General features: G+C 33.3%; 2 protein-coding genes, 2 non-coding genes and 2 pseudogenes across 5 annotated transcripts; 3 read left to right on the forward strand and 3 right to left on the reverse strand.

The window, feature by feature from the left end:
• Positions 1–355: 355 nt before the first annotated feature.
• Positions 356–3,092, forward strand: LOC143578645 (serine/threonine-protein phosphatase PP2A catalytic subunit; the record flags this gene model as incomplete). Its single annotated transcript, XM_077062154.1, has 10 exons — positions 356–412; positions 891–974; positions 1,095–1,166; positions 1,255–1,326; positions 1,408–1,448; positions 1,676–1,742; positions 1,826–2,017; positions 2,311–2,400; positions 2,494–2,601; positions 2,724–3,092. Coding segments are annotated over 10 exons (849 nt in total), but the record flags the coding sequence as incomplete, so codon positions are not given.
• A 568-nt stretch (positions 3,093–3,660) lies between these two features.
• On the reverse strand, positions 3,661–6,987 carry LOC143578658 (phytoene synthase 2, chloroplastic-like). The gene is made up of 6 exons (XM_077062160.1): positions 6,558–6,987; positions 6,404–6,454; positions 5,666–5,838; positions 4,805–5,040; positions 4,090–4,282; positions 3,661–4,010 (listed from the first exon to the last, which is right to left on the reverse strand). Exons 1-6 carry the CDS (start codon positions 6,871–6,873, stop codon positions 3,852–3,854), a joined length of 1,128 nt encoding a protein of 375 aa, XP_076918275.1. The 5' UTR covers positions 6,874–6,987; the 3' UTR covers positions 3,661–3,851.
• A 2,238-nt stretch (positions 6,988–9,225) lies between these two features.
• TRNAE-UUC (transfer RNA glutamic acid (anticodon UUC)) lies at positions 9,226–9,297 on the forward strand. The gene has a single exon. It is a non-coding gene; the product is annotated as a tRNA-Glu (tRNA).
• Positions 9,298–13,466: 4,169 nt separating this feature from the next.
• Positions 13,467–13,538, reverse strand: TRNAE-UUC (transfer RNA glutamic acid (anticodon UUC)). The gene has a single exon. It is a non-coding gene; the product is annotated as a tRNA-Glu (tRNA).
• A 3,581-nt stretch (positions 13,539–17,119) lies between these two features.
• Positions 17,120–18,541, forward strand: LOC143578653 (putative polyamine transporter At3g13620 pseudogene; annotated as a pseudogene).
• A 2,246-nt stretch (positions 18,542–20,787) lies between these two features.
• LOC143578659 (putative polyamine transporter At3g13620) lies at positions 20,788–22,405 on the reverse strand (annotated as a pseudogene). The gene is made up of 2 exons (XR_013143313.1): positions 21,016–22,405; positions 20,788–20,983 (listed from the first exon to the last, which is right to left on the reverse strand). The product of XR_013143313.1 is annotated as a putative polyamine transporter At3g13620 (transcript).
• Positions 22,406–22,942: the final 537 nt, after the last annotated feature.

Below are 22,942 nucleotides of genomic sequence, written 5' to 3' on the forward strand. Positions count from 1 at the left end.
TATTTTTGTTTCTGTTCGTTTTGGTCGATTTTAATTTTGGATAAGATTGATTTAGGGTCAAAATTGGTTGATTTAATTTCTGCTCTATGATTGTTAAAGAACTTAAAGATTCGTAACTTGTTTAGATGTGTGATTTGAAAGTAAAGGTTTGATATTATTCAATTAGAGTTAGTTAGTTCTTTAGGTGCAATAAACTCAACCCTTTACACATACACTTATGCCTGGGGATAAAGCTTACAACTTTTCACTTAATTGCTAATTTTATTGTAGATGATTGTAACAGACAGTCGAATGCTTCGGTCTTCTTGCGTTTCCATTAAACATATTAAATTTTGTTTTACTTATATGAATCTAGGTGAAGTCATTGTGTGATAAGGCGAAGGAGGTCCTGATGAAAGAAAGCAATGTGCAGGTGCATTCCTTTTCTTGTTATCAGATGTGCATTTGGGTGTAAACGAGCCGAGCCTGTTTATTTTGAGATCTATTTCTAAAGCTCGAGCTTGGTTCATGAGAAAATTTTCATGCTCGAGCTGAGCTTGTTATAATTTATTAATTAATTTATGTATATTCATAATTATTTTTATATATCTTTTTTGTTATAATTTTTATATATAACATAACACACACACAGAGATATTAATTAGTTATTTATATCATATTGATATATAAATATATATTTAAATATTTAATACATTAAATTAATATATATGAATAATAGACTCGTTTGGGTTCGCAAGCTTATTTTTAGGCTCGAGCTGCTCGTTTAAGCTCGGTTTGGTTTGAGCTTCTAGCGAGTCGATCTCAAGCAGCTCATGTGTACTTTCATTTCATGATACTATCAAAAGTGCAATTTTCTACAAATAAATCACCTTTTGCACATTTTATTTCAGCCTGTTAAAAGCCCCGTCACAATCTGTGGGGATATTCATGGGCAATTTCACGATCTTGCAGAGCTTTTCCGGATCGGTGGAAAGGTGTGTTTTCATGCTTCTTTATCTTGTGGGCATTTTTTATTTTTACGTCAAAATTGCTGATAAATAATATTGTGATTATTTTAGCTAATCATGCTGCTCTCTTTTCTTTTCTTTATTTAGTGCCCGGATACAAATTATTTATTCATGGGAGATTATGTTGATCGTGGTTATTACTCTGTTGAAACCGTGTCTGTAAGTATTAAAACACTGTATGAGCTTGGTTTATATATGTTTTAATTTTTAATTTTTCATAGAAAATGTATTTAATTTGTCATTTCAGCTGTTAGTGGCTCTCAAAGTGCGTCATCCACAAAGAATTACAATTTTAAGAGGAAACCATGAAAGTCGCCAGGTACATTTTCTGGATTATATGATGATAATTTTGCAAATTATTAAAATAAAAATAACAGTAACCGCAATGTTGTTTCTGCAGATCACTCAGGTTTATGGGTTTTATGATGAATGCCTAAGAAAGTGAGTTTTCACGACATTCTTTAATATTTGACTTGCCTTAGTTCAGTCAACTGTTTGACTTTCTTTCAGATGTCTAATATACCCTTATCAAGAATGTCAATATTTTGTGAAGATGACGATATTCAGTTTTTAATTGATGGAAGGGGCAACACTTATCTCGTTTATTTTCAATTTTTAACGTGTATGACTATAGTTTTCTTCACGGGTCAACGGTTGACTTTTTGCAGATATGGTAGTGCTAATGTTTGGAAGACATTTACTGATCTATTTGATTATTTTCCCCTCACCGCATTGGTTAGTCACATCTAACTATTAAACCTTGTGCTTTACTGTTTGACAGTTTTAACCCTGGTGATTTAATTGGCTTTTGTTCATAGGTTGAATCTGAAATATTTTGTCTTCATGGTGGATTATCGCCTTCAATTGAAACACTTGATAATATAAGGAATTTTGACCGTGTTCAAGAAGTGCCACATGAGGGGCCCATGTGTGATCTTTTATGGTCTGATCCTGATGACCGTTGTGGTTGGGGTATTTCACCTCGCGGTGCTGGATATACATTCGGTCAAGTATATATCTCTCTCACTAAATTTACATATTCTTTTATTTTTATCTACGGGTAATCGCTGAAAAAGTAGCCACCTTTCTTTAGTTTTCTGTTCTAGGTAAGTATATTATTTTCTTACTTGTACAAAAGGTGCATAATTTAATGTTATTTTTCTATCTACGAGTGAGAATTAGTGGAATTACTATATTACCCATAATTTAAATTTGAGGAAAGTTGATTACTTTATACGTGATTAGTCTTGTATTATTGTGTTACTAATTACTAATTTTCTTTTGTTTCTATATTGTAATTCAGGATATATCCGAGCAATTTAATCATACAAACAGCTTAAAGCTCATTGCTAGAGCACACCAACTGGTTATGGAGGGATATTACTGGGGCCACGTAAGCATTTTATTAATTTCCTTTTTTTTGTTGGTGTAATTAAATTATGGTTTATATATTTTTTTAAACAGGTTATTCAATTGGTTATAACAGGAACAAAAGGTGGTTACAATCTTTAGTGCACCTAATTATTGTTACCGTTGTGGGAATATGGCTTCGATCCTTGAAGTAGACGATTGCAAGGGTCACACTTTCATTCAGGTAAAAATTTAAAATATATGAAAATATTTAACATGCGCGCTTGCATGCGTCTCTCTCTAGATAAACACACACACACACATATATGAGATAAACGTGTGTCGACTAATACTTTTGAATCACAGTTTGACCCGGCTCCAAGGAGGGGAGAGCCAGATGTGACACGTAGGACGCCAGATTATTTCCTATGATCCTGATGTGGCAGTTTACATCGGACCTGCATGGTGCTCGTGGGAAATAACGAGGGCAAAAAGGGAATACATGAAGCTTGAAAATTTGGCAGTGATGGTGGAGCACAAACATGGATTTGGTCATCTTATATTGTTTGTTCTGTTTGTATAGGAAAGACAGTTAAAATGTTGGATTGGTGTCTTTCCTTTTCATGTTTTGTTTTGCTGTTATAATTCTTTTTGACATTAGTTAAGAATGAATACTCCATTAATTTGTTATCAAGATTCTTTTGAAATTTGTTGGCTTGGCTCTTGGTCATTTAGAGCTCTTAGACTAGGCAATTACATGCATATTACATGGACATGTGATAGATCTATCCCGTTTAATAAACAGCGGGTTGATTTGTTTAAACTTATGATCTGTTAAACCCATTTATCTCAACCAACCAAGATACTTATGACTTGTTTAGTACGTTTACAACTTGATTACAACCCACTAAACTGTATACGACTTGTCAACATTTTTTTGACTTATTTAGACTTTCAATAAATAGATTAAGGAATTATTTTCTTAAAAATCATATGAATTTTTTTTCTAATTTAAAAATGACGCCAGATGAAAGTCTGTCGAGCCAGATTGAAGTCGTTGTGCCAATATGACAAATGTGTCATATCGTGTCGTGGTTGATCACTAGTTTCTAAAAGTCATGGCAATTTTGTTTATTATTTTGGTCAACATGACTATATTGGTGATTTTACCATTGTCTAAAGGGTTTGTTCGGTTTATACGATTTTAAGTAAGTCCAGGTCGGAGTTGATGAGTTCAGACGAACGGTCAATACGGGTTGTGTTAGTGTTCAACGATTTTTCTCGCCAACCCATAACCCGTCAGGCTGACACGATTGCCACCGGCCACCACTAGTAAAAGTACAAGAAAACCACTATGCTAAAGTACCAAAGTAGTCCATTGAGGGTAATTTCTTGTGTTGAAAGATCATTATGGCCAAATATACATTAATTGATACATTAAATAAAATAAAAAATATATAATATCAACACATATTTTGCACCCCATAAATCTTTTTAGAAGGCGAAACTGGTCGACACAGATCTAGTGTACGATAAAGGCAACATAAGTAGTTTCTTAGTTCTTCCAACATAAGCTCTCTTGGTCAAGTTATCATAGTCATTCTCCTCAATAGCATCCAATATTTTGCGGTACAACAACAATGATGACCAAACCTGTAATTAAAATGTTCGGTTTTAGACGAAATGATCTCGTTTAAAAAAATATAATTTTGAAATCTAGATATGAACATACCGGCCAACGACTATCTTTGTCAAGCTTAGAAGCTCCTTCTTCGGCCTGGTTGAAGTAGAACCGAGCCCGCCTGATCTGACCTTTCATAAATTCTCTCCAGTTATTAGTTACCCGCCTTGAGTAAACATCTTCGTCACATAGCCCGAATTGTGATAGTTCGTCTTGAGGAAGATAAACTCTACCTCTTAATGCACTGAAAGAAAGAAAGATGGCCGGGATTAGAAAATGGCATACACTACAAAGCATAGGACTTTCATCAATGGACTCCGTTGGCAATCTCTCAGTGAAGGTAGGGCCCATCAGTAGGCGTAGGGTTGTAAACGAACCTAAGCTTGACTCGTCAAAAGTTCAAGCCAACTTGTTTATTTTTTTAATATAGTTTAATTTTATATGTTTGTTTTTAACACAATTTGATATATGTAAAAACAAAAAAAGTAAAGAAAACTTTTAAGATACACATAATGCAAAATTTATAAACTCAAAAAAGGTATATAAAACTTATATATATGTTAAAACCTGGGTTATAATTTATCTATTAAAATCTGGGCTTTATTTTGTAAGAGCCAAACAAGCTAGCTAACGAGCAAGGTTACCTTGGCTCGGGCTTGGTTCATTTACATTAACTTCACCAACGGATAACCAACAACCGCATCACTGTTAGAACGACGAATATTAGACATAATAACAATGAAACGATTTAGAGGAAAAAACTTACTCTTCTCCAACATCTCTAAGAATATTGGTGAGCTGATTTCCAATACCAAGACTAAGAGCCGAGTTATAGATGTTTGGTGCATCATATGATGACTCCGGTGCAATACCCATGACCGGAACACTCATCAGACCAACTGTCCCAGCAACATAGTAACAATACAAGTAAAGTTCTTGAAAGTTTTCGTATCTACTTTTCTTGATATCCATTCTCATCCCTTCAATCATGTCTCTAAACGGCTGATCGAAAACCCAAAAATGGTTACTTATTTTAGTATGCATATATGAATAATATGGACTTTAATCAGGAGTTCAATTATCTTAAGGGCTTTCCTATACGGGCGTATAATATTCACATATCATACTGGCCATATAACTATATAAAATAGATCATATAGATCTGTCAGCTATGTCTGGATAGTGTTGTTAGACGTAATTTCCGTTGAGCTACTAATCGAGCCTATGATGAGTTGGTGTCTTGTTTATCGAGTTGAGCACGTGACTTGGTATGCATGGAATAAATTACTTGGTGAACAAGTCGAGCCAATGACTTGGACAACAAGGAATTTATTTATTAATTATTATTTAGATTTGTTTTTACCAATTAGTATTTGAATATGATTATGGTATTAGTATTCTAGTCTAGTTGGGTTTTCTAATCTAAATTAGTATATATACCCGAGCTTGTGGGTTATATCATTAAGAAGAAGAAGAGTTTTTGAGTATTGTAATTTTCGAGCTAATGAGAATTACAAAGATCGAGCTTATGATCTAAATTTTCGTTTTTGTGTTTATCGATCCTGATCACCAAACTTCAAGTGTGTGAGTGATGTTATCCTAATTAATGATCAAGGTATGTATGTACCTTAATGTCTAGTGGGAACTTTTGAACAGTGTGAGTTAAGGCAGCATCAAGCATGTCAAAGGGCCGGCCATGAAAGAGATCATGGAGTCTTTCTTCCCATCTGTCAAGAACCGCATCGCTCATGTGGATTGCGTTTGGTCCATCAACGAGTTCATCTGTTCTCCTACACCAAACTGTAAATTGCTGGAAATCAGGCCCAAGAGCACAAAATTTGATCTTAACCAAGATCGACTCATTCGGTTTATTATAATTCTTGACACTAACTACATACGCCTAACCATCTATTTATATTAAATATCTTCCTAAACATAGTATGACTCAAACTTCTAATATCTAGTAGTAACTCAAACAAACTAGATAAACATGCAGTTATTAAACCGATAAACAAACTAATAAAATAAAACTCTCTCTTGACTCTTGTATCTAACCAGGATTGACTTTCAATATAAATCAAGTAATGTTAATTTTGATCCTATAAGAATATGGGTTTGGATCAAATACAAATGATTTTTATGGTGAGAAGTGTATAAATAACTAGAGTAATTATTATTAAAGTATAACTTTTGAACTAGAGTAGTTATTATTACACTATATTATTTTTTATTACATAATTACTCTAGTTAAAACTGTAATTACTCTAGTTATTTGTATATTTAGTACGTTAATTTTATTTTACCGGATCCCACCCCATAAGAACATACCCATATATATATTAGAAAAATTGTTGCATTAACTTACCATATATAGCCCATATTGCTTTCTGTCTTTCTTCAGTCATTAACCTTGTTCCTGTCAAATTCCAAACCAAACTCATCAGTCATCACCAAAACTAAATAAAACTTTCCATTTTAGGAAACTTAATTTTTTAGTTAGCACAAATCAAGAATTTTACCTAGATAGAAAGTTTTTGCATATTCTGCACAAATATCTCTACACCGGTCATACGCCTCTTCAAGAAACTCTGGATGGAATTGATCAGGCTTTCCGCAACCAGAATAATCATCACGTCGTGTTTGCAACTGTCTTTGAACGATCTCTCGAACGCGTAGATCAGTGTGAGGAATTCCTTTTAATGATAACTCAGGCAAATTCGGTTTCTTTGGCGCTACAACTCTAACCGTTATCACGAATTCTCTACGAGAGTTCCTGTGAGTGTTGATCACTGATCCTATACAATGATTACCTAAAATAGAAACTGTAGATGCCATTTGGAAATCTTTATTGAAACCCAAAATTTATTTTCAAAATCTTTCTAAAAAGATTCTATATATCTTTTTTGTGGGATACTCTCCAAGAAGTGGCTTTGAGACCTTGTAGTAATAAGTTGTATGCATATATAGAACTTGTCGATCACCTTTTAAACAAGAATTTGAAAGTGACGTGGGACCGAGGTTTTTGAGTTTAGATTAACATATCTCTGTAGATGATCACTGTTGTCATGATCGCTTTTAATATGTTTCACGAATTTGGAAGTGCCGGCCATGACAACTACATGTGGCTCTTGTTGATATATAACTAATCAAACAATTACATATGCCTACTTATCTCCTCTCACATGATTGACTTTTTATTTGTAACACAAGTATTTGACACCTAACACGTGTTTATACTATTTACATTTGCTACTTTTGGTTTCCTAGCTTATGAGACTGTGAAGCTACTTAGCCGTGTCCAGTGGTCATGCATAGTAATGTTGTGACCGATTTTTTTTAAATGACTTAGTTTTGCTATCTGAAAAAGACTAGAAGTTCAGTTTGTTGCTTGTTTGCTTTCTGTATCGATGCGAACACAACCTTTTAAAGGTTCTTTAAAGTGAAGTCAAATTCGAATCCGTAAACCAAGGAAAAATAGAAGTGGAGAAGAAGATATTTACCTCTAATAATGAAAATGAAATAAACAATATTGAATTAAATATGTATGTGCCTAAAAATAACTGTTTATATATGTTGTGCTTGTCTCTTGATCAATCGATCTTTTTAACTATCTCATATAATCTTGATGAGATTTTAGGAGATTCTGAAATTGTTCTAAGCTCTTTATGCTAGGTGAGGCGAATAATGAATACCACGTACTATGTGTTTATATTGTCATAAAGTGTATAGGATTATTGAAATTTTACTTTTTCTTATCGGCTTCCAATCTATTGTATTAACTAAAATTATCTACCATGCACTATGCAAGATTCGAACTCTCTTCATTTATCGACTCACGAGAAATTTAAAAATAATTTTGAAATACATTAAAACTGTAATAATTATCATAATCAACTTGTTATGTTCACAATATTTGTTTTATACCATGCATATTCCATAATTTAGCCGTTTTCAAAAAAGTGCGACATCTTCCTAATTAAGGTTTTGGCTTTATTCGACGAGGAAACATGTTTTTATATGCGAACCGAATGAAGAATCTTGTAACCAATGATTCCTCTTGTTTCCCTAAGGTGCTTCTACATTGGATTTGTCGTCATCCAACCTTTGCCCTTATTTTCCAATAAAAAATCTGAAAAAAATTATATATATTTTTTTCTAAAGAACTAATTTTAATAATCTTCAAGCACTATACAAAGCCACCTACGCAAAATTTATCATGGTTTAACAACTGATTTATCCTGTATTAAACCAGTATCACACGTGATTTGTTCTTTTATATTATTTTCATTATGAACAATTAAAATAAATGATTTGATTCCTTTGATATCTTGTAACATTCTGTATTCATACGAATAATATTGCATCCTTTTATGCTATGGAAGAACGGCATGTGATTTCCTAAATAATCACACTTATAATATATTTTAATCGTAAATATATTTTAAATCTAGGTTTGTTATTCAACTAGTTACTAAATATAAGCAATTCACTATTTTCCCGTTTCTGAAAGCGGTAACCTTGTATATAATAGTAAGAAAATTTTAAAATTATTTTAGTTAAGTCACTCAAGTTTAAAAACTGTTTCAATTAAGTAATTTAACTTTTATATTTTATTTAACTTATAGATTTTAACATGCTTTTCTTTTCAATTAGGAAATCTTTTATTTTTTTATGTTGATGGGAAGTGGTGATGTAGATTTTATTTTTAATATAATTAACGTTTTTTTATTTAGTTAATAGAACTACATATATTGCAAATCCATACCCTCTACATCTTCTTTTCCATTGCTTTCTTGATGTAATGATGCATAAAAATCCGATGAGGCTCGATTTGAAGATCTCATAACTCGAAATGAGTAAAAATTGCATGTGTGATCTAATTAAAACACTTTTGAAAGTTTATTATTTTGTGACATTTTTCATTTATTGAATTAACTGGACATTCATCAGATTTAACATCTTATAATTATCTGCATTTAGTTTTACTTAAACAAACAAAACAATACAAATTCTGATATATATCATTAAATTAAATAAAATAACTTTCCGTCAAATACGTACTCATATCAACAGTAAATAATTATTATAAAAGTAAAGATTGTTACCTCGTTTTCTCTAAGTTTATTTTTGAAGAAAACAATAACTTAACATCTAGGTATAGGATAATTTAAAACGGATCTCAACATAGCGTTTGTAGTCCAACGGTTAGGATAAATGCCTTTCAAGCAATAGACCCGGGTTCGACTCCCGGCAAACTCATATGTTTTTTGGTAACTACTTTTCATTATTTTCCTTTTGTCTAAACGAACAATAATTGATAAAATTGGGCAACATCCATAACAACAAGAAGAAATGCCATTGCCGAATCACCACCTCAATATCATCCAAAACAATAGAATGACTTACCCGTCTTAACATCATACAAAACGATAAAACATAACAATAATAAAACATTAATGAAAACGATAAGACGTATAACCTGGAGTAGGCATATATACTTCTGTTAAGACATTTGATAAAACCCAAATTAAGAGATGTACAAGAAAAGACAAGACACTTGAGACCCAAAGAGGTGTTACAAAGCAACTTTGTGTTAAAACTCTGCCTTGTAGAATTTGGGCATCATACCATTTGTGTACAATATTTCACATGCTTGTGGTTGGCAAAGATGTTCTTGTTACCAGCAACGTTGGTTTTAGATACAAAGCTATTGCATTTTTTAAGAAATAGATAAAATTTTATATGGATATATAGGTATTTAATTTTAAATAACAACTATATCTTGGTAGTCAATCTAAACCATTCATATTTTTGGATCCTATGAAACTGTAGATTATATCAAAATGTATAATACTCTTTTTATTTAATCTCAAATTAAATAAAATTTATTTTCCAATTAGTTTGTTAAACTTTAGGTAATTGACTATAGCCTTATTGGAAATAAAGAGATGAAAAGGAGGAGATGAAGCTTAAGAATCAGGATTGAGGAGAAGGTCAAAATAAAAGGACTTTAGTGATTAGTGGCAATCATACGTCGAAATCTTAAATCTCATATTAGATGCCATATTTAAGTGAAAAGTTTTTTACTAACTTGATCATGAATAATTTTATATATATGACTTACAAAAATAATTATTTTTGAGACTTCGTTTTACCATGTGAGAGCTTCACAACGAACCAAAAGCATGTGAGTGTAGTTGGGTGCCAAGCTAATACGAATCTATGATACCACCACTCGTGCGTGAAAAATAGTGTCTTGAAAAAGAAAAGATGAACAAGACCTAACTACTCTACATACTAAAATGGTTATTATAATAAATAAACAAATATATAAGTTTGTGAAAATGTAAGGACGTTTGTGGGATAGAATGATTATTAGAGAAAAGTTTGTGGTGATGTTTGTAGTTGCTAGTATATCAAAAACACCACTAAGTTAACGTTGAATAAGTGCAGTTAACGATCTGAATGGAATTGACAAGACGCGTGAACCGTGAAGAGTCCAATTGCAAGAAAAAAAATATTTTAAACGAAATTGCCAAAAATGATCAAACCTTAGGGACGATACAGGATACTTTATTCAAAAACTAGAAACAAATTATTTACGATCTGAAAATACAATATTAAATGGTTACTTAATTTGCAAAACACCCCCTTAAGCATATATAGATGATAATAGAAAAAACATGATTTTGCGACGTCTATGAATAATCAGGTTCATGACCTAATGGTCTAATGGCATGGGGTCTAACTTTATAAAATAGAGGTAGTGGGTTAAATTCTTTGCAGGTTCAAGGTTAAAGGGATTTTGTAAATTTGCTGTTAAAATAATAAACTAAAAAAAAAAAAAGTGGCACAACACTTCTATTTTCAAAGGTAAACATAGCAATCCTTCCTTTGGATCGGATCTAGTCCAAATGCTAGCCCAGTGGGCTTCGAACCATAAATAATATTGTTGGTGTAACTTAATGGAACAAACCATAAATAATAATATTGTTGGTGACTTGGTGTCTTGGTGAAGTGTGATTATTCTATTTCTACGATTAGAATTCGTTGAAAGAGTTAACTTACCACATGCATTGTATTTTTTTATTTTTATTTTCCAAACGTACATATTAGATTAATAGAAGAGTCAATATGCCTTTCCATGAAGAGTCATATATCACCGAACATCAGTCGCCTGAAGCTGAAGTGCAACGTTCCCAGATGAGATAGCACATTAAATTTTAGCACGTCTCACCGAATTTTGTTAAATTAATATATTGAATATCCAATATGCTTAATAAGTAAATATAGATATTGATGTTCGGGTATTTTGTATATATATTAGTGTGTTAATTATGTAGTTTTGTTTAGTATATTGTTAGAACTTTGGTACTTCATACGTGCTTTTGTATTTCAGGTCATTGATCGTTAAAGATGCTAAATTGGAGACTTGTACGAGCATGGAATGATATCTCGGGATGACCGAAGCATAAATTGAAGTCTTAGGAAGTGTTATAAGGATTCGGGAAGAGTTTTAAATGACCGGTGATATATGACTCTTCATGGAAAGGCATATTGACTCTTCTATTAATCTAATATGTACGTTTGGAAAATAAAAATAAAAAAATACAATGCATGTGGTAAGTTAATTCTTTCAACGAATTCTAATCGTAGAAATAGAATAATCACACTTCACCAAGACACCAAGTCACCAACAATATTATTATTTATGGTTTGTTCCATTAAGTTACACCAACAATATTATTTATGGTTCGAAGCCCACTGGGCTAGCATTTGGACTAGATCCGATCCAAAGGAAGGATTGCTATGTTTACCTTTGAAAATAGAAGTGTTGTGCCACTTTTTTTTTTAGTTTATTATTTTAACAGCAAATTTACAAAATCCCTTTAACCTTGAACCTGCAAGGAATTTAACCCACTACCTCTATTTTAGAAAGTTAGACCCCATGCCATTAGACCATTAGGTCATGAACCTGATTATTCATAGACGTCGCAAAATCATGTTTTTTCTATTATCATCTATATATGCTTAAGGGGGTGTTTTGCAAATTAAGTAACCATTTAATATTGTATTTTCAGATCGTAAATAATTTGTTTCTAGTTTTTGAATAAAGTATCCTGTATCGTCCCTAAGGTTTGATCATTTTTGGCAATTTCGTTTAAAATATTTTTTTTCTTGCAATTGGACTCTTCACGGTTCACGCGTCTTGTCAATTCCATTCAGATCGTTAACTGCACTTATTCAACGTTAACTTAGTGGTGTTTTTGATATACTAGCAACTACAAACATCACCACAAACTTTTCTCTAATAATCATTCTATCCCACAAACGTCCTTACATTTTCACAAACTTATATATTTGTTTATTTATTATAATAACCATTTTAGTATGTAGAGTAGTTAGGTCTTGTTCATCTTTTCTTTTTCAAGACACTATTTTTCACGCACGAGTGGTGGTATCATAGATTCGTATTAGCTTGGCACCCAACTACACTCACATGCTTTTGGTTCGTTGTGAAGCTCTCACATGGTAAAACGAAGTCTCAAAAATAATTATTTTTGTAAGTCATATATATAAAATTATTCATGATCAAGTTAGTAAAAAACTTTTCACTTAAATATGGCATCTAATATGAGATTTAAGATTTCGACGTATGATTGCCACTAATCACTAAAGTCCTTTTATTTTGACCTTCTCCTCAATCCTGATTCTTAAGCTTCATCTCCTCCTTTTCATCTCTTTATTTCCAATAAGGCTATAGTCAATTACCTAAAGTTTAACAAACTAATTGGAAAATAAATTTTATTTAATTTGAGATTAAATAAAAAGAGTATTATACATTTTGATATAATCTACAGTTTCATAGGATCCAAAAATATGAATGGTTTAGATTGACTACCAAGATATAGTTGTTATTTAAAATTAAATACCTATATATCCATATAAAATTTTATCTATTTCTTAAAAAATGCAATAGCTTTGTATCTAAAACCAACGTTGCTGGTAACAAGAACATCTTTGCCAACCACAAGCATGTGAAATATTGTACACAAATGGTATGATGCCCAAATTCTACAAGGCAGAGTTTTAACACAAAGTTGCTTTGTAACACCTCTTTGGGTCTCAAGTGTCTTGTCTTTTCTTGTACATCTCTTAATTTGGGTTTTATCAAATGTCTTAACAGAAGTATATATGCCTACTCCAGGTTATACGTCTTATCGTTTTCATTAATGTTTTATTATTGTTATGTTTTATCGTTTTGTATGATGTTAAGACGGGTAAGTCATTCTATTGTTTTGGATGATATTGAGGTGGTGATTCGGCAATGGCATTTCTTCTTGTTGTTATGGATGTTGCCCAATTTTATCAATTATTGTTCGTTTAGACAAAAGGAAAATAATGAAAAGTAGTTACCAAAAAACATATGAGTTTGCCGGGAGTCGAACCCGGGTCTATTGCTTGAAAGGCATTTATCCTAACCGTTGGACTACAAACGCTATGTTGAGATCCGTTTTAAATTATCCTATACCTAGATGTTAAGTTATTGTTTTCTTCAAAAATAAACTTAGAGAAAACGAGGTAACAATCTTTACTTTTATAATAATTATTTACTGTTGATATGAGTACGTATTTGACGGAAAGTTATTTTATTTAATTTAATGATATATATCAGAATTTGTATTGTTTTGTTTGTTTAAGTAAAACTAAATGCAGATAATTATAAGATGTTAAATCTGATGAATGTCCAGTTAATTCAATAAATGAAAAATGTCACAAAATAATAAACTTTCAAAAGTGTTTTAATTAGATCACCCATGCAATTTTCTAGCTCAGGATATGTTCGTTTTACTTCCTGGTCGCTTTTTGTGAACCCATCTTATTCAGTTTTAACATTGGCTTTAGGTTTCTCATCCAAACTCTTCCCGAATCCTTATAACACTTCCTAAGACTTCAATTTATGCTTCGGTCTTCCCGAGATATCATTCCATGCTCGTACAAGTCTCCAATTTAGCAACTTTAACGATCAATGACCTGAAATACAAAAGCACGTATGAAGTACCAAAGTTCTAACAATATACTAAACAAAACTACATAATTAACACACTAATATATATACAAAATACCCGAACATCAGTCGCCTGAAGTTGAAGTGCAACGTTCCCAAATGAGATAGCACATTAAATTTTAGCATGTCTCACCGAATTTTGTTAAATTAATATATTGAATATCCAATATGCTTAATAAGTAAATATAGATATTGATGTTCGGGTATTTTGTATATATATTAGTGTGTTAATTATGTAGTTTTGTTTAGTATATTGTTAGAACTTTGGTACTTCATACGTGCTTTTGTATTTCAGGTCATTGATCGTTAAAGATGCTAAATTGGAGACTTGTAAGAGCATGGAATGATATCTCGGGAATACCGGAGCATAAATTGAAGTCTTAGGAAGTGTTGGAAGGATTCGGGAGGAGTTTGGATGAGAAACCTAAAGCCGATGCTAAAACTGAACAAGATGGGTTTACAAAAAGCGACAAGGAAGTAAAACGGGCATATTCTGGGCTAGAAAATGAATTACGGACCCATAATATATGAATTTTGGGTTTCTCGATGAGAGGAATCCAAATATGAAGTTATTTTGGACCATCGCGTTTCCTAGACCATGGCGCTGCGCGATGGTTCCCAAAAACGGGAAAGTTAGGGTTTTTGTTTAAAACATGTTTTGACAACCCTAATCGATTCCATTCAGTTTCCAGAGCATTTTTGGAGGAGAATAGCTGCCCACCATCACTTCCATTCATCTCAAGGCCATAGATATGATCCAAATCATCATAATCTAAGACCGAGAGATGCCGAGACGCGGCTAGATCCTTCGAGTCATACCCGGGATGTATAGTTTGTAATCTTTCAGTTTATTTCTCATGTATAGAACAACTAATTGTAATTGTTTTGATGTTAATCTATGAGTATTGATGTTTAGTATGTTCATACAATCAGTCGGTTTAGATTTATTTCGATCAGAACGATTAGTTTGTCGATTGCTATAATAATTGCTCATAGGATTGTTTGACCTGTTAATTGCAATAAAGTATACGTTTGCCTTTAGTTGAGTCACACAGGCAGGGACCGTTTGATAACCAGTGTCGTGTGTTAGCGAACGTGGATGCCTAAGGTTTAACCGGTTAGTCAGTCTGTAGTTGACACAAGATAGTTAATCTGTTAAGTTGCATGAGATTGTTGTTTGATTGCTTACTTGGATTCCCAGGTGTGATTTGCTGTATTTGATTGACTGAATCTTGAGTACTTGTTCATTTCTTATACAACTAAATTGTTTGCTAGTGTGATCAGCACTTTGATAGAATTCACTTCATAATCTTAGGAATCGATTTCACTGCACACTGACCACATACTCCTCGTGGTTCAACACCCTACTTACCCTGACTAGCTTAGGTGATTAGGACACTGATTTACTTGTTTTTGACTAGATAGCGACAGTCTAGCATCAGATATCTTACACTTCCATACCTTCCAATTATTCTGAATTATTATAACCAAACTCACAATTTATTGTAATCAAATACCTATATATATAAAGTATTGCATTTAACGTTATAATTATTAAGCATTAAATTCATATATTCATACAAAAGTTGTCACCATCATTATATCAAAATCTGACTTGATGTTCAAACCTTCTACAATCTGTTAACCCTTGCACTAATTTTGTCTTTAAACTCCATATGTACTTTTAGCTTTGTTGGATTCTCAGTCTTCAAACTATCCAACCCTCTCAACAACACAGAGTGTTCAACCTCAAAACAAGTGAAAACTTTGTATGAACCGTCTTCCCATTCAATCGCAGCTCGATCAAAGTCCTGAAAGTAAAACAATTCTTTCACATGATACTTAAACACTAGTCATATATTTTTAACAAATATTCTCCAACTTAATTAATTTATTATAATAAATAATAAAAACATTAAAAATTGGCATCTAAAATAATACAAGAAATAATTAAAATTAATGAAAGTTATCATTCGAAAAATGCAACCCATTTCAACAATAAATAACAGAAAATGGGTACGTTCATTGTTAAAAAAAATTAAATATATAAACACTAATAATAATAACAATAATAAAGTTATAAAACATAAAAAAATTATTGTTTTAAAATGATTTAAATAAATAAATAATTTAAGATAAACAAAATTATTAATTAATAAGAATATATAAACTTTAAATGTATGATAATGATAATGATAATTATAATAATATATAAAAAACTAATAATTTTGTTTAAAAAAATGCAAAAACTTGATGCGTACAACTAACAACACATAATTTTGTTGTTATGTTTTTGCAACCTTTAATTTTAATATAAAACACTTTAAATAACACTTTAATTTTAATGTTTATGTTGAAAGAAAAAAAACTTCGTGCCTACGTTCAAAACAAATATTTAATTTAAACTAAAATATATATTCTAATTTCTATAGAAATCATGATGAAACACAATTATGTGTTTTTACTTTTTAATGAAGTAACCATAAAACAATCAACTACATTTAACTTCCTTGCAATTTAAGTAAACCAAAATATTAACTAGGGTTTGGATCAAATACAAATGAAATTAACGTGCTAAACATGAGAATCAAGTAGAGTAATTAGGTAATTACATCATAGAGTAACATTACTCTATGATGTAATTACCTAATTACTCTACTTGATTCTCATGTTTAACACGTTAATTTCATTTGTACGTTAACTTTTCCCGTATTAACTAACCAACCCCTCTACCAATGTACTTTGGACATATAAATTTTATTAAACTTAAATTTTTTTTAAGTAATCTAAAAAGTTACATAAATTATTACTATAATTTAAAAAATAGATAACTCTTAACTAAAAATTCAAACTTAAAACCTCTTCAACACATTGAGATAATCTCGCAAGGTATCCCAGCTTGTACACAACACATTCTATGACCTCTATAAAACAACAATCCTCAAAAACATTCTTAAACTTAAACCATAAACCTCCCATAAACACATTCTCAATCTCTCAACCTTGTCGATGATGCTGCCGTCTGCCGCCACCACCACCACCACCACCACCACCACCGACACCCTCCCAATAACCAACCCATCCACCACCACCAAAAACACCCACAAGAAACTCACCCTCATCCCCCTAGTCTTCCTAATCTACTTCGAAGTCGCGGGAGGGCCCTACGGCGAAGAGCCCGCGGTCAAGGCCGCGGGCCCCGTCCTCGCGATCCTCGGGTTCTTAATCTTCCCATTCATATGGAGCGTCCCGGAGGCTCTAGTCACCGCGGAACTCTCCACCACTTTACCCGGTAACGGTGGCTACATCATCTGGGCCCACAAGGCCTTCGGCCCATTCTTCGGATCGTTAATGGGCACGTGGAAGTTTCTCACTGGTGTTATTAATCTCGCTGCTTTCCCAATATTATGCATTGACTATTTAGAAAAATTGTTTCCGATATTTAAATCCAAGTTACCAAGAACCGGTGCACTATTAGCTGCTAATGTTGTCCTCTCCTTTGTTAACTTTACCGGTTTGAATATCGTCGGGTACGCCGCGATCGCTCTCGGGGTCGTCTCACTCGCCCCGTTCGGTATCATGTCCGCGATCGCGGTCCCGAAGATTAAACCGCATAGGTGGCTCAGTATGGGACAAAAGGGTGTTACAAAAGACTGGAATTTGTTTCTAAACACATTGTTTTGGAACTTAAACTTTTGGGACACTGTGAGTACGATGGCGGGTGAGGTCGAAAACCCGAAAAGGACTTTCCCGTTAGCGTTGTTTAACGCGGTTATTTTAACGTGTGTTTCATATATGGTTCCACTTTTAGCTGTCACGGGTGCGGTTGCATTGGACCAGAATGCATGGGAGAGTGGATACATGGCGGTAGCAGCCGAGTTGATCGCGGGCAAATGGTTGAAAATTTGGATTGAAATCGGGGCGGTGTTGTCCGCGATTGGGTTGTTTGAGGCTTTGTTGAGTAGTTGCTCGTTTCAGATACTAGGAATGGCGGGTTTAGGGTTTCTACCGAGGTTTTTCGAGGCTCGGTCGAAGTGGTTCGATACTCCTTGGGTTGGGATATTGGTGTCTAGTTTGATTGCTATAAGTTTTTCGTTCATGCAGTTTACGGATGTGATATCTTCTGCCAACTTTTTGTATAGTTTGGGGATGTTGTTGGAGTTGGCTTCGTTTATTTGGCTTCGGGTTAAGTTTCCGAACTTGAAGCGGCCGTTTAAGGTGCCCGGGAACGTGTGGGCAATGGTGGCGATGTGTTTGGTACCCGCGGCTTTCTTGGTGGTTATTATGGTCATTGCTACGAAGATTGTGTACTTGATTAGCGGGGTATTGACGGTTGTTGGTGTTTTATGGTATTTTCTGATGAAGTTTTTTAAGTCAAAGAAGTTGTTTAGTTTTAAGAATGGTGATGAAATTGAAGTTGGTGAAGAAGAGTAGATTGGTTTGATTATGTTCTTTTTATTTGTAAATGATTTTAGGGAAAAGATTTATATGTTTATAGCTTTTTTTATTGCCTGTTTATCTTCTATTTCAATTTCAATGTGTATATATGTTAATGAAAATAATTATCTAGCTAATACAAGTTTTTATTATGTTTCATTGTGTATATCTTTTAATTGGTAAAACTATTTAATCTATTTTATGTGGTCAGTCTTTAATAGATTTTACATTGGATAACTAACTTATCGAGAATAGTGGGATCAATTAGTTGACCTTATATTGTTTTAATTCTATGTATAGAAATTTTAGTGTTTTATTTTATTTATATGTAGTTTTCGAAGTTAATAGTATTTTGTGTATTTTTTTTTGAACGGTCAATAAAAAGAAATTTATAAAAGAAAAAATGACAAGTATAAAACAATTAGACTAACAAGACACTAGTCAACACAACAACCCCAATAACAATTACACTTTAAACCTACATCAATCCTTCCATGACAAAAGGAAAAACGACAAGTACTTTGCATTTTTATTAACAAGTCATTGGAACTTTATCTCAGAAATATAAACAAAGTTAAGTTCAATATTTCAAATTGATTAAATAAGTTTTCAATTGACGGAATAGTTTGATATTTTTAGGTGTTATGTTTTAGCTTGTACAAGGCTTACAAGCTACAAAATCCAACATCTTTGTCTCTTTGATAACAGCTTTTACACAGTTTAAGTAAGGCCCATTATAGACAATTCCTAGTTTGGTCCGGACTAGTGGGTTAAGCTTTACCAATAAGGCCCATTAAAGTTTTTAGTCCATCCACACCATTCTTGTTGAATGTTGACCACTTGACCCTGTATAGAGATTTAATCCAATTGGTCCACTTGGAGAGAGGACAAATAAATGTTGACATGAATAATCCCCTCTTCCAAACGCCTAAGTCCTACCGTAGAAGTTAGAACTCTATATATTCTCAACACTCTACACAATATTTTGGATATGCATGTGATCGTGATGGTAAAAACTCCGTCTAGGGGTCGATTAATATCCAATTAATTGTTAGTCGGTATGCCACCGACTGCTTATCAATTAATTGCTATTTGGTTAATATTGTAAATTTTACTTTCTGATTTCTACAACACTACATGTGATACACACATAACATACACGTGTTGATACTTGTTGATTTTGTCTACACATAATAGACTTTAGCATCCGAACGGTTCAATATCTAATGTTCTTTACAATGAAAACTAATTCCTAAACCAGTCAGTCTCCCTAAGAAGAACCTCAAGCAAGGATATTCAAATCCTCATAAAATTAGACAAAAGAGTTGGAAAATAATAAGATTATATGATATTCTTTCAAAAGTAATATGTATTGAGAAATGCTTTTGAATCACTTGGTTAGACAACTTGTACCTCCATGTTGTGGTAAAGTTTATTCTTTAAAGACCAATCTTGTTGATTAATAATTATTTTGATTTGGTAGGCGTGACAAATTCGTAGTCCACAACTTTGAAATGCCTACACCACACATACATATTTATATATCCAATTGTACTAGAATAACATAATCCCAAAGACAAGACAGGTTCAATTTCAGACAATATCCATACATAAGATCATCAACAAGCTACTGGTGCATCTAAGAATATATTCCTTCTTTTTAAAGTTTCAATTATGCATAGAATCATATCAAAATGCTTCTAATCACAAGTTCCAAACCAACAATGTAACGAGAATTTATTCAACCCATGGTATCATTGATGCTACCTTTTGTCACTTGTGCATATGAATTCGATTCCCTTGTAAACTTAGGTAAGTTAAAACAGGCGGTTGGATCACATAACCAGTCATAACGAGTTTTAATCAAAATATAAAAAAGTACTAATTCGGTTTGGGTCAAAATTTGGTGTACCAAAATAAGTTATGAAAAAATAAATGTAACAAGCGTAAAAAAAATAATAAAATAAAATAAATTGTACCAACTATTTATTATCATTATTCAGAAGCGTTGAAGATAGAGGAGACAATATAAAGAAGAGAGGTTAAAATATGTAGAAAAGAAGGCATGATAGACATATTTTATACAAAAACGTTCATTTTTCAAGTATTTTGAGTAAAGACAGTGCATTTTAGGACGTTTTTAAAGATGAATTTTACTATAACTTTGTGAGACAAAATGTTGACAAGATGACACATATGATTACTTATTATTAGTAAAGCCAGTTTTGAAGCTCATTGTGATGTTCTAAAGATATAAAATTATGATATATATAGTAAAATATATAAAACTTGTACAAACTTGAGGTTGACCGATAATGACTTCATCTAAACAAACCTACACTACATACAACCCAGCCAACCCTGTCAGCCTTGACTAACCACCAACCATGAGCCACTCAGTCAACTCACCACCAACCATGACCCCACCGGACCCAACGTCTAAACAAAATGAAAAATATCACGGTGACAACGTTTCTTTGCCACCGTTTTCAAAGGCAAACCATTGCTTTGACTTGCAATAATTCATCAAAAAATACCACAAAACAGCCCCCCCAGTCATCAACCCACTAACCAAATAAACAATCCTGGTAGCAATAACCATAATAATCACCAAAAACGCTGACGGAACCAGACACATCACCACCAGCCCCGGCAACCGCAGCGGCACCTTATACGGCCGCTCCAACCGCGGAAACTTCCTCCGCAGCCACAAGAACGAAGCGAACTCCAACAACATCCCCAAACTATATAGAAAATTCGCTGACGCCACAATATCCGTAAAATCCATTTGAGAAACGCCAAGGGTGATCAAAGTCGATATTAGTATCGCCAACCATGGAGTATCGAACCACTTCGACCGAACACCGAAAAACTTCGGTAAAAACCCGAGTTCCGACATTCCGAGAACCTGATACGCACAGCTACTTAACTGAGCTTCGAATAAACCGATGCCCGATAACACGGCTCCGATCTCGATCCAAATCTTTAACCACTTACCTGATATTGTTTGTGCTGCGACCGCCATGAACCCGGACTCCCATTCGCTTTGGTCGACTGAAACCGCGCCGGTGACTGCCATTAATGGGATAATGTAAGCGAAACACGTCAAGATGACCGCGCATAATAGGGCTTTCGGGAAAGTCTTTTTAGGATTTTCGACTTCTCCAGCCATGGTACTGACTGTGTCCCAGAAGTTTAAGTTCCAGAAAAGAGTGTTGACATATAAGTTCCAGTCTTTTTTGACACCTTTTTGGCCTAAACTTAACCACCTGTGTGGATGAATTTGAGGAATAGCTATTAATGACATGACCAGGAATGGGGCTAGGGAGATCACTCCGAGGGCGATCGCCGCGATTCCGACTATGTTCAACCCGATGTAGTTCACAAACGAGAGGAATACGGTGGAGAATAATATTGCTAGCGTTCGAGGTAAGCCCGATGAGAATACTGGAAACAGTTTCTGCATGTAATCTATGCAGAGAATTGGGAAGGCAGCTATATTGATGACTCCTGTCAAGTACTTCCAGCTGCCCATCAACGAGCCCGAAAACGGGCCGAATGCTTTGTCAGCCCAGATGACGAACCCGCCGTTACCTGGGAAGGTGGTGGAGAGTTCTGCAGAGACTAGAGCCTCTGGGATACTCCATATGAATGGGAATATTAGGAATCCGAGGATGGCGAGGAGCGGGCCGGCGGCCTGGGCTGCAGGCTCTTCACTGTACGGGCCGCTGCAACTTCGAAGTAGATTAAGAAGATGAGGGGGATGAGGGTGAGTTTTTTGCTGGTGGTGACGGTGGTGGCAGGTGGTGATTTTGGTTTTTCCGTTAGGATTTCCATGCCCATGATTGTGATAAGGCCGGAGAGTATGGGTTAGAAACTTAGAATGCTAGAATGAGCATTTTCCAATGGGTTTACTGCTATTTATTATGGGGTTTTCTAAGGGCACATGTAAGAAACATTAATTAAGTGAATATTCTTGTTAAAACTATAATGTTATATTAATTACATTCATTTTTTAATAACAACCATATTTAACATTATATTGTTTCCTTATAAATATTTCCTACATTGATGAATACTAAATAATATTTTTCTAATTCCTTCTAAAATTATTTAGTAGTCATCAATGTAGGAAATATTTAGAAGGAAATATAATGTTAAATATGGTTGTTATTAAAAAATGAATGTAATTAATATAACATTATAGTTTTAACAAGAATATTCACTTAATTAAAGAAAATAATATAAATAAATGATTTTTTTAATATATTTATTTCACAGTGTAAACAACTAGACAGAAGCAAATTTCAAATATTCGTTTTGTTTTCAAGAATCTGCACTTATTCTTTGAAAGTACAATAATTATTTTTGCGTTTAAACTTTTCAGGTATCTATTTT

This window comes from Bidens hawaiensis, unplaced genomic scaffold (assembly GCF_021521415.1).
Source record: "Bidens hawaiensis isolate Kalapana, Puna unplaced genomic scaffold, B.hawaiensis_p1.1 tig00029316_1, whole genome shotgun sequence".
In the NCBI taxonomy this organism is placed as follows: domain Eukaryota; kingdom Viridiplantae; phylum Streptophyta; class Magnoliopsida; order Asterales; family Asteraceae; genus Bidens; species Bidens hawaiensis.